General features: G+C 43.4%; 1 protein-coding gene across 1 annotated transcript in view; it reads right to left on the bottom strand.

The window, feature by feature from the left end:
- The window catches only part of LOC126985628 (tropomyosin), a 66,456-nt gene that overhangs the window by 18,455 nt on the left and 33,001 nt on the right, over positions 1–15,000 (bottom strand). Inside the window, exons 4-6 of the mRNA XM_050840783.1 lie at positions 12,813–12,946; positions 8,681–8,798; positions 3,730–3,801 (exon numbers count right to left, since the gene is read on the bottom strand). Of these exons, the coding sequence (XP_050696740.1) occupies positions 3,730–3,801; positions 8,681–8,798; positions 12,813–12,946 (324 nt within the window). The remainder of the gene's footprint in view (positions 1–3,729; positions 3,802–8,680; positions 8,799–12,812; positions 12,947–15,000) is intronic.

The following is a 15,000-nucleotide window of genomic DNA, read 5'->3' as shown; positions in this document are numbered from 1 at the left end:
TAATTTTAATAATAATACTAATAATAGTGGTAGTAATAATATCTTAAGCTTAACCTCCCTATATAAACCTCTATGTAATAAACCCAATAGCACTAACAATAATACTAACAATACCACTAATAACCTAACTAACCCATAACCTTCTTCATTAACTCCTACGTCAACAAACCGAGGCCAAGTTGACCCAAGACTCGCCCAAACTTGAACTTGACCCCACACACAGCTAGCGACTACTCCTATACTATATTGCTACCACACACAGCATGCTATATAGGTTGATGGACTGGCCTTGCTGGAGGTGGCGATGGTGGTGGTTGAGTCTTATATAGAGATGGATGGAGAGATAGATCGATAGATAGGGAGAGAGAGGTAGAGAAAGAGAGAAGAGAGAAGAGAAAGAGGGAAGGAGAGAGAGAGAAAATATGAATGGAGGTGGTTGAGTCTTAGAGAGAGAGAGAGAGAGAGAGAGAGAGAGAGAGAGAGAGAGAGAGAGAGAGAGAGAGAGAGAGAGAGAGAGAGAGAGAGAGAGAGAGAGAGAGAGAGAGAGAGAGAGAGAGAGAGTTAAGAAAAAAGAAAGGGAACAGAAGAGGAAGAGAAGGAAAGAAAAAGAAAATGAAAAGCATGAGAAAAAAAGAAAGAAAATAAGAGAAAGGGAAAGAAAAAATAAGAAAAAAAGGAAGAAAAAACAGAAAAAAACAAAGAAAAATAAAATAAAATACAGGAAAGCAAGGTCAAAGAAAAAAAAGGTCAGGTCACTTACCCTTCTCCTGCCTCTGCCCTTTCCTCTGCCCTCTCTAAATCATTCTCCAACATAACACATTTGCGAGCCAGCTGGTGGTGGTGGTGGTGGTGGTGGTGATGGTGGTGGTGGTGATGGTGATGCAGGCAGGTACAGGGTCACACGAACACCACCACAAGCAAGCGAAATGGAGTTGTTATTGGTGTTGAAAGTGGTGGTGGTGGTGGTGGTGGTGGTGGTGGTGGTGGTGAGGCATGCATTTTGGTGGAGGTGATGGTGGTGGTGGTGATTGTGGTGTGTGGTTGTGGTGGTTGCTGTGGCCTCCTCCTCCTCCTCCTCCTCCTCTTCCTCTGCCTTCCTCCTCCTCCTCCTTCACTTTCTCCTCCTCCTCCTCCTCCTCTTCCTTCCTCATCTCCATTAGTTACGGCTTGTTCTAGGAGGAGGAGGAGGAGGAGGAGGAGGAGGAGGAGGAGGTGGAGGTGGAGGAGGAGGAGGAAACAGAGAGGCAACACACCAAGCAACCACACACACACATACACGCGCACATAAACACACACACATGTACGCTAACTTCATGCAAGAGAGATGGGAGGGGAAAGAGCGAGCGAGGGAGAGAGAGAGAGAGAGAGAGAGAAGGAACCACACTCTCTCTCTCTCATCTCTTCTAAAAACTTGACAAAAACTTTAAAAATCAACGAAAATAAAACTGTTCAGAGAATAAAAAAAAGATAATTGAATGTAAATGAAGTTAGGTTAAAATGACTATTATGGGACTAAATAATCAATGTTATTCTTTCAGCAAACTCAGATAAAGGAAAATAATAATATAAAAAATGTAGGCCTATGTGCGTGTGTGTGTGCGTATGTATGTGCAAAAAAAATATATATAGTGAATAATTTATGAGGGTGATAAAAATGAGAAAAATTAGTTATGAAGTTTGAAGATAAAATAAAACAACTTGAAATTAATATATAAAAAAAAAATTACTGAGGATATAATTCATGAGTGGGTGAATTTTTTCTTTAAATGTAATATGGAACTTTAATTAATAACTTTTGAATGCAGAAAATAACATACTAAAAAATAATGAATTCTTAAAGTTGAAAAACAAAATAACAGAAACTGATATATTATGAAAATGATCAGATGAATCAGACATAACATAAAAACTGTGTGTGTGTGTGTGTGTGTGTGTGTGCATTTGTAAGTGGGCAAACAAAATACAGTCATCCCTCAAATTGTACGGTTTCCAATAGTTTGGTTCTGTTTTTATACAGATTGTCATAGATCTTTTTAGGATTTCAAAATTTCCTTCTCGTCGGGAAAATTTGAAAATCCTAAAAAATCTTCTCGGAAAATTGACATAACACCAAAACTGAACTATTGGAAACTGTGCTATTTGAGGGACTGTATATGGGAGTGCGTGTGTGTGTGTACGGGTGGACCAGTATATGCTGTGAGGGTGTATAAGAAAAAAATATATATATAAGGTGCTGATTGGGTGCTGCAAGAATGGGGAAAAATATACAAATTAGATTCAAAATAATTTAGGGAAAAAAAATAATGTAAAAAGTGATTGTGGGTGCTGGAAAAACAACAAAAATAAGAGAAATATACAAATTAAAACCAATAACTGAGGGCGAGAAAAAATGATGGTGACCAAGTGCTGGAAAAAAAAAGGAAAATAAAAAAAAGGAAACAAAACCATTAGCGTCAAACCATCCACAGCCGTGCAAGTGGTGTCCTGCGAAGAGAAACAAACACACAAACACACGCACTAACACGCCAGAGCTACAATGCTTCTACACGGAAAATAAAATCAATAATAATGGAGAAATAAATCGCGTATGCAGACATATCATAAGAGCATGCAATGGTGAGGGGCTCGGCACACCTCCTCCTCCTCCTCTCCCTGGGTACCTGATATAACCACACCTTGCCCATAGTGATAGATGATAATGGTAATAATAGCAATAATAGTGAAGTTAGAGTTACTGGTACTATTCCAGATTCTATTAGAGTTATTTGAGTATAGAAGATAATTAAGCACTGTAATGGAGTTAAAACAATAGATAAAAATAATTGCTTTCTGATACGCAAGTTATACAAATATGACTTTTTTTTTTTAATCTTTAGTGGGCGTGGCAATGCAGGTGTGAAGACTCAGGTACCCAGGTGTGTGTGTGTATGTGTGTGTGTGTGTGTGTGTGTGTGCGTATCCATGTGTACCTGTGTTTGTGTGCGTGTGAGAGCTATTATCAATACCACCAACAGCCAGAAAATATATAATGATAAAAGACTGGAGATAATGATGAAAATATAATGATAGTGGCTTTGATAATGGATGACTCACACACACACACACACACACACACACACACACACACACACACACACACACACACACACTAAAACGAAGAAAAAACAACAAAAACAGCAAGCATATCAGTATTAACAAGAGAGAGAGAGAGAGAGAAATTCTGATTAACTTTCCTTTCTCTCGCTCACTTTTTCTCCTCTCTCTCTCTCTCTAAAAAGTGAGAGAGAGAGAGATACAGACCAAGAGAGCAAATAAGTATGCATGACACTCTCTCTCTCACTTTCTCTCTAAATACCAAAATGAGAGAGAAAAAAAGAGAGAGATACAGTCCATGAGAGCAAGTAACTAGACACACCTTGATCTCTCTCTCTCTCTCTTTAATTATCCCTTTTTCTCTCTCTCTCTACATACCTCTATCTCTCCCTCTCTCTCTCTTCCTTTCCTTCTCCGTCGGTTACTTCTCTCTCTCTCCCTTTACCTCTCTCTAGCTATCACCAATTTTGCATACCTCCTTATTCTGTCTCTCTGTCCCTATACTATCCTTATCTATTATCTATCCTTCGTTCCTCGTTTACTCTCTTTCTATCTATCGTTATCTGTGCCCTATATACTACGCCTCTCCCTCCTCCTCCTCACTCTTATCTAACGCCCTTCCCGCCCTGAGACTTACGATTCACCACTCTCTGCGCGCTCCTCGGCTCTCTCCAGGTCGGCCTCAACCATGGCCAGCTTACGGGCGACCTGTTGATTGAAGCGTTGGAAGGAGGGTCAAAGAAGGCTATTAGTAAGGGAGGAGGTGGTGGTTGTTTGTTTTGGTTCGCAAGTACGGTTCAAGATATAGATATGGATAGTAAGGGAGTTTGTGTTGGTTTGGGAGAGGTTTCGCAAGTACGGTTCAAGATATAGATACGGATAGTAAGGGAGTTTGTGTTGCGTTGGAAGGGGGGTCAAAGAGGGCCTATTAGTAAAGGAGGTGGTGGTGGTGGTTGTGTTTGTTTTGGTTACGGAGGTTCGCAAGTACGGTTAAAAATATAGATAGATAGATATAGTGAGGCGAGGCTGTGTTTGTGTTGGTTTGGGAGAGGTTAGGCCAGTACGGTTCAAGATATAGATAGAAATAGCGAGGGAGGTGGTGGTGGTGGTTGTGTTTGTTTTGGTTACAGAGGTTCGCAAGTACGGTTCAAGATATAGATAGACAGATAGTGAGGGAGCGTGGTGGGTGAGGCTGTGTAAGTGTTGGTTTGGGAGAGGTAACACCAGTACGGTTTAAGATATAGATGGGAGAGCTTGCTGTATATACATAGTTAACTGATTAGCGGTTTTTTGTAGATATTGATCGATAGAAGTACTTGCTGTATATATTGATAGACTGATGGCAGTTTTTAGAGCTTCATAAATAAACTGAAAGATAGACAGAACTTACTGTAAATATATAGAAAGATATGTAAAGGTGATTTTGAGGGAATATAATTATAATAGTAATAATAGTAATAGCACATAAATATATCTGTTATTGGTTATTCACTCAAGGAAGAAAGAAAGAAAGAAAGAAAGAAAGGAAGGAAGGAAGAGAAAGGAGGGAGGGAAGGAAAGGGAAAGAAAGAGAGAAGTAAGGAGAAAATCAGGTCAAGAGAGAGAGAGAGAGAGAGAGAGAGAGAGAGAGAGAGAGAGAGAGAGAGAGAGAGAGGAGGGAGGGGGAGATAAGGAAGAGATAAGGGAGGAGGAGGAATGTGGAAAGAGGAAGAGGAATTAGGTAAGGAGGAGGAGGAAGTGATATTGTGAAAGTAAGAATGTAGGAAGAGGAGGAGGAGGAGGAGGAGGAGGAGGAGGAGGAAGGTAGAAGCAGAGAGAATACAGAAAGAGGAAGAAGAAGAAGACAAGAAAAAAACAGGTATACCAAAAATCAAATTACAGGTATTAAACACACACACACACACACACTCTACCTGTCTAATATTAATCACTCTACCTATCTACCCAACCAACACAATCACGGTATTATACAAGATCACAGAATAGGAGGATTAAGTTGACATACACACACACACACACACATCGAGTCCTGGAAGAGGTGGAGAATTTTCTATTAGTGTGGAAGAGTGTGAGTGAGGGGGTGGAGGTGGTGGTGGAGGAAGAGGGGAGGTGAGGAGTGCAATAGTAACAATGTGGAGTCCTGAATCCCTTTAAAAAACCCTTTGATCCTATTGTTAAGGGTTGAATCCTTTTGAAAATTCCATTGATCCTATTGTTAAGGGTTGAATCTTTTTAAAAATCCCTTAGATTCTATTGATTTAGGGTTTGGATCCTTTGTGTTTGGTCTTTAAATCCTTCTATACACACTGGAACCTTTAAAATTACTCGATTCCCTTGAAAACATACTAGATCCTAATAATTTTCCTTTTGATTCTATTGTAAGGGTTTGGATCCTTTGTGTTTGGTCTTTAAATCCTTCTATACCCACTGGAATCTTTAAATTTATTCTTGATTCCCTTTCAAATGTACTGAATCCTATTAATTTTACCTTCGATCCTGTTGTAAGGGTTTGGATTCTTCGTTTTCCCCCTTCAATCCTACCATAAGGCATTGAATCCTTTATATTTGACCTATAATCCCTCTAAAACATACTGGATCCTTTTAATTTACCCTTCGATTCTATTATAACAGTCCTGGATCCTTCAAATTCCATCTTCCATCCTCTACAATCCCTTTAAAACACACTGGATCCCCCTCATTCCCCCCCAATCCCTTTAAAACACACTGAATCCTATTAGTTTGCCTTTCGATCCTATTAAAACAGCACTGGATCCTTTAATCTCCCTCTTCCTTCTTCTTTAATCCCTTACCTAACCTCTCAATCCCTTTAAAACACACTTCATTCCCTCCTCGATCCCTTTAAAAACCCCTGATCCCCTTTAAATCCTCCTCTTCCTCCTCCTGAAGCCACCCCGCCCCCCCTACACACACGTTATCAGGTCCCTGGGGTGCGCCGGGGTGGTGGAGGGGGTCTGGGGGGGCTGAGAGGGGGGCTGAGCGTAGGATCAATGGACTGGGTTTGGGCTGGTGACGCAAGACATTTTATACTCTAATAGGAGGGTTGGGGTGAGGTCAGGATCAGGAAGCATCGATTTTGGAACTTTGTGAACTTGGAACGTAAGTGATCTTCTATGTATGAACTTACGACATACGGATTTTAGCACTATGATGTCTGGATTTTAGAACGTTGTAGTCATTGAACGTATTTGATTTCCTACGTCAGAACTTAAAGACATGGATTTTAGAACTTTGTGAACTTGGGACGTATGTGATCTTCTATGTATGAACTTACGACATACGGATTTTAGCACAATGATGTCTGGATTTTAGAACGTTGTAGTCATTGAACGTATTTGATTTCCTACGTCAGAACTTAAAGACATGGATTTTAGAACTTTGTGAACTTGGGACATATCTCATTTTCTATGTATGAACTTATGACATACGGATTTTAGCACCAAGATGTATGGATTTTAGAACGTTGTAATCACTGAACGTATTTGATTTCCTACGTCAGAACTTAAAGACATGGATTTTAGAACTTTGTGAACTTGGGACGTAAGTGATCTTCTATGAATGAACTTACAACATATGGATTTTAGCACTATGATGTCTGGATTTTAGAACGTTGTAATCATTGAACGTATTTGATTTCCTACGTCAGAACTTAAAGACATGGATTTTAGAACTTTGTGAACTTGGGACGTACGCGATCTTCTATGTATGAACTTACGACATACGGATTTTAGCACTATGATGTATGGATTTTAGAACGTTGTAATCATTGAACGTACTTGATTTCCTACGTCAGAACTTAAGGACATGGATTTTAGAACTTTGTGAATTTGGGACGTACGCGATCTTCTATGTATGAACTTACGACATATGGATTTTAGCACTATGATGTATGGATTTTAGAACGTTGTAATCATTGAACGTATTTGATTTCTTACGTCAGAGCTTAAAACCATGGATTCTATGTATGAACTTATGACATACGGATTTTAGCACTATGATGTATGGATTTTAGAACGTTGTAATCACTGAACGTATTTGATTTCTAACGTCAGAACTTAAAGACATGGATTTTAGAACTTTGTGAACTTGGGACGTATGTGATCTTCTATGTATGAACTTACGACATACGGATTTTAGCACTATGATGTATGGATTTTAGAACGTTGTAATCATTGAACGTATTTGATTTCCTACGTCAGAACTTAAAGACATGGATTTTAGAACTTTGTGAACTTGGAACGTATCTCATTTTCTATGTATGAACTTATAACATACGGATTTTAGCACTAAGATGTATGGATTTTAGAACGTTGTAATCACTGAACGTATTTGATTTCCTACGTCAGAACTTAAAGACATGGATTTTAGAACTTTGTGAACCTGGAACGTATGTGATCTTCTATGTATGAACTTATCACATATGGATTTTAGCACTATGATGTATGGCTTTTAGAACGTTGTAATCATTGAACGTATTTGATTTCCTACGTCAGAACTTAAGGACGTATGGATTTTAGAACTTTGTGAGCATTATGAACTTGGAACTGCTGAAGACTTATGGATTTTCGAAACTTATGAACTTGAAACGGATCTAATTCCACTATTCCAGCTTGACATGAAGAGTGAGTGAGGGAGGACTAAGGTAAAATGGCTTTGGAATCGTATAACCCAAGTCCATTATATACTACAAAGGACAAATTAACACAAGTTCTCAGCCCTGCCACTGTCCTAAACCATCACCCCGGCACACACTGTTGTCCGCATTCTCAAGACCTTCGCCGCACGAGCACACATTTGACAAGGCCTTCCAAGGAGTTCTGGGACATTTCCGGAGGTAGATTAATGACCTTGGTGGTAAGTTTCCCATTCTTCTATACATGAACGTGAGGAAGCACTTATTAGACCCCGACTTGACTAATTTTTGGGCATTTCCAGGGGTAGCTTTAAGACCCTGGTGATAGATTTGCCATTCTTCTATCCCATGAACGTGAGAAAACACTAATTAGACCCCGATTTGACTAATTTTAGGGCATTTCCAGGGGTAGCTTTAAGACCCTGGTGATAGATTTGCCATTCTTCTATCCCATGAACGTGAGAAAACACTAATTAGACCCCGACTTGACTAATTTTTGGGCATTTCCAGGGGTAGCTTTAAGACCCTGGTGATAGATTTGCCATTCTTCTATCCCATGAACGTGAGAAAACACTAATTAGACCCCGGTTTGACTAATTTTAGGGCATTTCCAGGGGTAACTTTAAGACCCTGGTGATAGATTTGCCATTCTTCTATCCCATGAACGTGAGAAAACACTAATTAGACCCCGATTTGACTAATTTTAGGGCATTTCCAGGGGTAGATTTATGACCCTGGTGGTAGGTTAGGCATCTTTCTATCCCATGAACGTGACAAAACACTCCTTAGGGCTTTGTAAATTGATGTTGACGACGGAAGCGGCTGAGAATACCGATCACAGAGGACATAAACACGGTCAGTCACACGTCAGGCCAAATGGACATGGGTTAAAGGGCGACACAGGCGTGGGCAGGGGCATGCAGCCACGGCCATCACCTCATCGTATTTCCTGTCGGCCTCCTCAGCCAAGAATCGGGCCTCCTTCAGTTGGTTCTCAAGGGCGTCCATGCGCTCTTCATCGGAGAGGGAGCGGTTCTCCAGCACCTTACGCATACTGGGGGAGGAAGGAGAAGTGTGAGCATGCCGGCAGAGTCTTGGAGAGGCTGCTGAGAACGACCCTGAGTAAGTGAGTGAGAGGTTAGTCATTCAATCCCTCTCGTTCAGTCTTGAAGTCCCGGAGAAGGAGGTAGTTCTGCTTCTTCTGCTGGGTCTGCTGGTGCCTCTTCGTCATCAGTGCCAGGAGGAAACATATGTGTGATGGGTGTGAGGGTGCCAACCACTACTCTCTCCTCAACGTCACCACTAACACAGAATAGTGGTAGTGGTGACTGAGGAAAGAAGGGTATGTAGTGATCTAGAGAACCCATTTAGCGAGACCGTTGTGGTGTTAGATTCCTTGGGTCTTTCCTCTTCTCCACTCTGCCACATAGCCCCAGCACCTATATTTTCCCCTCTCATATGTTGCCTAAACCCAACGTATGAGAGGAGGAGATAGAGGAGCTGTGTGGGCTGAGCAGCGAGGAGGAAGGAACCCCACAACGCCTCGCTCAATGGTTTCACAGTAGTAGAAGTCTGTATCTGTGTGTGAGGAAGGTTAGGTTAGGTTGTGTGTAGTGATGGTAGGGGAAAGAACGGGTTGGTGGTATTGTGGTAGTGTGTGTGTGTGTGTGTGTTTGGGTCCATGTCCGTGCGTGCGTGTGTGCGTGATTCATTACCTCCTCATACTTCTTGTCGGCCTCCTCTGCGATATGCTTAGCTTGTGCAAGTTGAGTCTCCAGGATGCCAACACGATCGTCCTCCATGTTGGCACGATTCTCCAGGCACTTGCGGGCACTGTTGACGGGGCACGGGGCACACACACGGGGGGGCGAGGTCACGTCACATACACGTACACACAACCCGGTGGAAGACAGGTATTTCTGCTTGTTAGTTACGTACATACATACATACATTGACGTACACATACATATATATATTAGTGGTTATGTAGGTTTTTGGGTACACGTTCATACATACACACATGGTTGTTGTTTTATGTGTAAGTTTTGAAGCTCTTTGGGTTGTGTGTGCGTGTGTGTGTGTGTGTGGTTCTCTGTTACACACACACACACACACACACACACACACACACACACACACAGACAGAACCTTCCTTTTACTTAACCTCATCACCTCCTCCTCCTCCTCCTCCTCCTCCTCTTCTTCCCGAGTCATCTTCATCTTAACTCTCCCCAAGATGACTCTGTACACACACACACACACACACACACACACACACACACACACACACACACACATTCTAATCCTCTAACTTATATATATATCTAAACTCTCTCTCTCTCTCTCTCTCTCTCTCTCTCTCTCTCTCAGCAAAAAAAAATAAGTAAAGAAGGAATGAGAGAGAGAGAGAGAGAGAGAGAGAGAGAGAGAGAGAGAGAGAGAGAGAGAGAGAGAGAGAGAGAGAGAGAGAGAGAATCATTCACGGAGCAATCATGAACCCAACTGAGCAAACACACACACACACACACACACACACACACACACACACACACACACACATAAAATAATAAAAATAAAGTCAAAAGAGCTTCTAAATTTACCACAAAAATAACAACCTACATTATTATTATTATTATTATTATTATTATTATTATTATTATGGTCATTAGTGGTTCTTCATTATCACGAAAATTTAATTACCTTTGATGTTTTTTTTTTATCTTTTAAGCTAATTTGATGCAAGAAAACAAACAAACACCTTCACTGATTAGATTCATGTGTGTGTGTGTGTGTGTGTGTGTGTGTGTGTGTGTGTGTGTGTGTGTGTGTGTGTGTGTGTGTAAGGTGGTCTCTACATTGGTTTCTCTCTCTCTAGATGTTTCTGTCTGCCTCTCTCTCTCTCTCTCTCTCTCTCTCTCTTATCTCCCGCTATCTCGTTTACTTCCCTTTCTTCAACATCGTTATCATGAGGCGACAACGAACACTTCTGCCTACCTCTGCCTCGACCAAGCTCTCCCTCACTAAGAATCTAAATCATTTACCAACACAACAAACAACGACTGCTTTTAAACTATTCCTCGCCTTTGTTAAATTCCACATACACGTTCTCTTCTATTCCTTTATCTATGGGTCTGAGAGGAGATGAATGTGTTAGGTGTAGCCAATGACACGTAGAATTGGTTCGCGGAAAGTTTGTAGGGAACGGCGTCTGGCTGGCTGATATTGCTGGAACTGACCTCAAGGGAATGGCCGAGGAAGGGAGAGCTTGGGATAGTACTGGAAATGGTCTCAAGGGAATGGCCGAGGAAGGGAGAGCTTGTGACATTGCTGGAACTGATCTTAAGGGAATGGCCGAGGAAGGGAGAGCTTGGGATAGTACTGGAACTGGTCTCATGGGAATGGCCGAGGAAGGGAGAGCTTGTGATACCGCTGGAACTGGTCTTAAGGGAATGGCCGAGGAAGGGAGAGCTTGGGATAGTACTGGAAATGGTCTCAAGGGAATGGCCGAGGAAGGGAGAGATTGGGATAGTACTGGAAATGGTCTCAAGGGAATGGCCGAGGAAGGGAGAGCTTGTGACATTGCTGGAACTGATCTCAAGGGAATGGCCGAGGAAGACAGAGCTTATGTGCGTGTGTGTGTGTGTGTGTGTGTGTGTGTGTGTGTGTGTGTGTGTAAGCTCAGGTAAGGCGGTAATGAGAACCACTAGAGACCCACAACACCTGAGGAACACCTGGGTATAGAAACACTTATAAATACACCTGTTGATTAGTGCACCTCACACCTGCACGGCTCGAAGCATCTATAGCCTCTTGATCCCCTTATACACGGACTGAATGGGATGTATAGAGGGTTGGATTCCCTTATTCGCGGGTTTGGGAGATGACAGAAGATTGAATGCTGTATTATCTTAGTGAGTGTATCTTGGTCTTATTTACTATTGATCTGCTTGTTTAATTTACTTGTGTAGGTAGTGGGTGGGTTCAGAAGTTAATATTTACTCGTGAACGCAGAGGAAATGGTACAAGAATGACTGTATCTTTGCTATCTTCCGTATCTTATCTTATTTACTCAGTCTGCTAGCTAATCCTGGTTTGGTCTGACTTCCTGATACTCTCAACTGGAAAATGACCGGCAGAAAGGCGTTACACTAGCCTTAACAATTCTGTATGTAAGCAAATATCTATGTAATGTGACTCCTTGGTACTCGGGACAACTTGCAGCCGCTCAGGGGCGTGGCAGTGACGTAAAGTGATCCAGACTATGGGAGCGCCTCGACCTATTCTTAAGAAGTATACATGTAAGGCCGCAGCCCCAGTAAAGGCGTGAGTGTTTTGTACTGGTAAGGGCAAGGGTGCGCCGGGCGTGACCCCGCGGGCGGCGAGGCCCAAGACAAGGCCGCGGACAGATCCTGGCCGCGGGGAAGGTGAGGTGAAGGAGTGTGTGTGTGTGTGTGTGTGTGCTGCCGTTACCAGTGGCCGCTGGAGTAAGCACGGGGCATGGACACCCGTGGGGGAAGCCTGGGGGACACCCGTGTCTTGCGTGGCGGGGGCGGTGACGGTGGTGGCGGGGCGGTGCGGGGCGGGGCACACCCCAGGAGCCCTGCCCCGCCCGCTATCGGTACGGCGCGGGACGGGGCGGGACAGGGGGCCTAAGCCAGTCCCCCGGGGTGCCGCGGCGCCCCGGATCGGCCTCCGGCGGCGTGTCGCGGGGGTTAGTACGGTTCGGGGGGCGGGGATGCTATGTACACGCGGCGGGGGGGAGCGGCGGCGGCGGCGGTGGCGGCGGCGGCGTGCGGTACGTGTGTGGCGCACGGGCGTCGCACGAGCAAGGAGTCGCCCTGCACGCGGTCCCCTCCCGCCGCCCCCCGCCCGCCCGCGCCCCCTGCCCTGGGAGGGGGCGCGGGCGGGCGGGCGTCACAGGGGGTGTCAGAGCGCCCCCTGCGCCGCCTGCTGGGCCTGGAGGGCGGCGAAGAGGCGCTCGACGTCCGCCCCGATGTCGGCGATGCGGGACAGCAGGGAGTGGGCGCGCGTGTCGGGGTCCTCCTCGCCGCCCGCGCCGGGTACTGACCGCTCGGACTCGTCGGCGGCCTGGGACGCCTCGGCCAGCTTGGTGGTGGCGGTGTTGAGGCGCTCCTCAGAACGCTCCAGGTCCTCCTCCAGCAGCTGGATGCGGCGGTTCAGCGCGGCAACCTCACCCTCGGCCTGGGGGGGAAGAGGGCGCCAATCAGAGTACGGCCGTAGACTGGGGCGTGAGGGGGGGCATGATACACGGGGGAATGATATATCGGGGGAATGACACACTGGGAGAATGATATACTGGGGGAGGGAGAGTGGAGAGAGACGAGAGACGTGTAGTGAAGGAGGCAAGGAGAAGGAGAGGGAGAGACGTGAGGTGATACAGGCAGGGAGATTGAAGGGAGTGATGAAGGCAGGGAGAGGGAGGGAGGTAGAGGGAGAGGGTGAAGTAATGGAGAGAAAGAGGAACGTGGTACAGAAGGAGGAGAGGGGCATTATGACGAGGAGGAGGAGGCGGAGGAGGAGGAGGAGGGGAGGGAATGGAGAGAAATCCGTAGTGGTGAAGGAATTACATGTGAGAGGGAGAGAGAGGGAGAGGGAGAGGGAGAGAAAGTGGAGGAGAGGTGAGAGGGACAGGGAGGAGAGGAGGGAAAGGAGAGTGGAGGGAAGTAGGGTAAAGAGTGAAAGGGTTGTAGTCTCTCTCTCTCTCTGATCCGATGATGATGTCAACATAAACATTCTTCTTCCTCCTCCTCCTCCTTCTCCTTCTACTACTACTACTACTACTCTCTCTCTCTCTGATGAATAAGAGAATGAATGATAATATTAGTGAATGTGAGTAATAATAATAATAATAATAATAATAATAATAATAATAATATACATTCATACATACATACACTTGTTAATCAGCTTTATCAATGTTAGTATATACATAGATTAATAATAATAATAATAATAATAATAATAATAATAATAATAATAATAATAATAGGGGGAAAAAAAGAAAAGGAATTAAAAGGGAAAAAAATATATTAAAAGGAGAAAGAAAATAAATAAATAAATAAATTGTAAAGAAAAATAAATGTGTGTGTGTGTGTGTGTGTGTGTGTGTGTGTGTGTCTGAGCCAGTCCGCGAAAACAACAGCCTTTAGGAGTCATGAAGGAGGAGGAGGAGGAGGAAGAGGAGGAGGAGGAGGAGGAGGAGGAGGAGGTGAGTCATTCGTGGTTAGTCTTCCTTTTAAGGCTATAGTCCACTACCATTGATTCCTCCTCCTCCTCCTCTTCTTCCTCTTCCTCCTCCTCCTCCTCCTAAGCTGTCTTCATTACCCTCCTCCTCCTCCTCCTCCTTTTTTTTTCCCCTCCTTCAGTCTCCTTTTGTCCTCCTCTTCTTCCTCCTCCTTCAACTTTCTCCTCCTCCTCCTCCTCCTCCTCCTCCTCCTCCTCTTCCTCTTAACCGGTTGCTTCTCTTCCTTTTCTCTGTCTCTATCTCTCTTCTTGCCTGTGTCTTTTTCTTCTTCTTTTTCTTCTTCTTATTATTATCATTATTTATTTTTTCTATTTTCTACTTTCTATTTTTTCTATTTTCTACTTTCATTTTCTTTCTTATCGTTTTCTTCACCTGGTTACCTAATTGCACCTTTCTCTAATTAGTCTGGTATCAGTTAACACCTATTCATGACTATATAGGCCTAGGTAAATATAATGAGCATACTAACATATTATTAACATTTTCCTTCATTATAGTCTTTCAATATACTTCTAACTTCTTTTCCCCGCTTTTCTGCGTTTTTTAATTATATTTTCCATTTTTCGTAAGTTCAAATAGGCCTACGTTACCGTAATTAATATACTGTCTTTCCTTATTCATTATAGTCTTTCAATATACTTCTAACTCCTTATTCATTATAGTCTTTCAATATACTTCTAACTCCTTTTTTTTCCACTTTTCTGCATTTTTTTGATTATATTTTCCATTTTTCCTAAGTTCATCTAGGCCTAAGTAGCCGTAATTAATATACAATCTTTCCTTACTCACTATAGTCTTTCAATATATGTTCGCCCACATTAGATATCACTTATTTCGCTCCCAATTACTTTTCCTTTGGTCTACTTACGCCATGCTATTACCGACAGAGAATTAACGTGTTGGGTGTAGCCAGTCACACGTAAGAGTGCTCCATATAAAGCTTCTAGGGACCGGCGTCTGGGTGGCTGATATTGCTGGAACTGGTCTCAAG

This window comes from Eriocheir sinensis, chromosome 60 (genome assembly GCF_024679095.1).
Source record: "Eriocheir sinensis breed Jianghai 21 chromosome 60, ASM2467909v1, whole genome shotgun sequence".
Classification (NCBI taxonomy): Eukaryota; Metazoa; Arthropoda; class Malacostraca; order Decapoda; family Varunidae; genus Eriocheir; species Eriocheir sinensis.
Note: the sequence above shows the minus strand (reverse complement) of the source record. Positions and strands in the feature narration are given on the sequence as shown.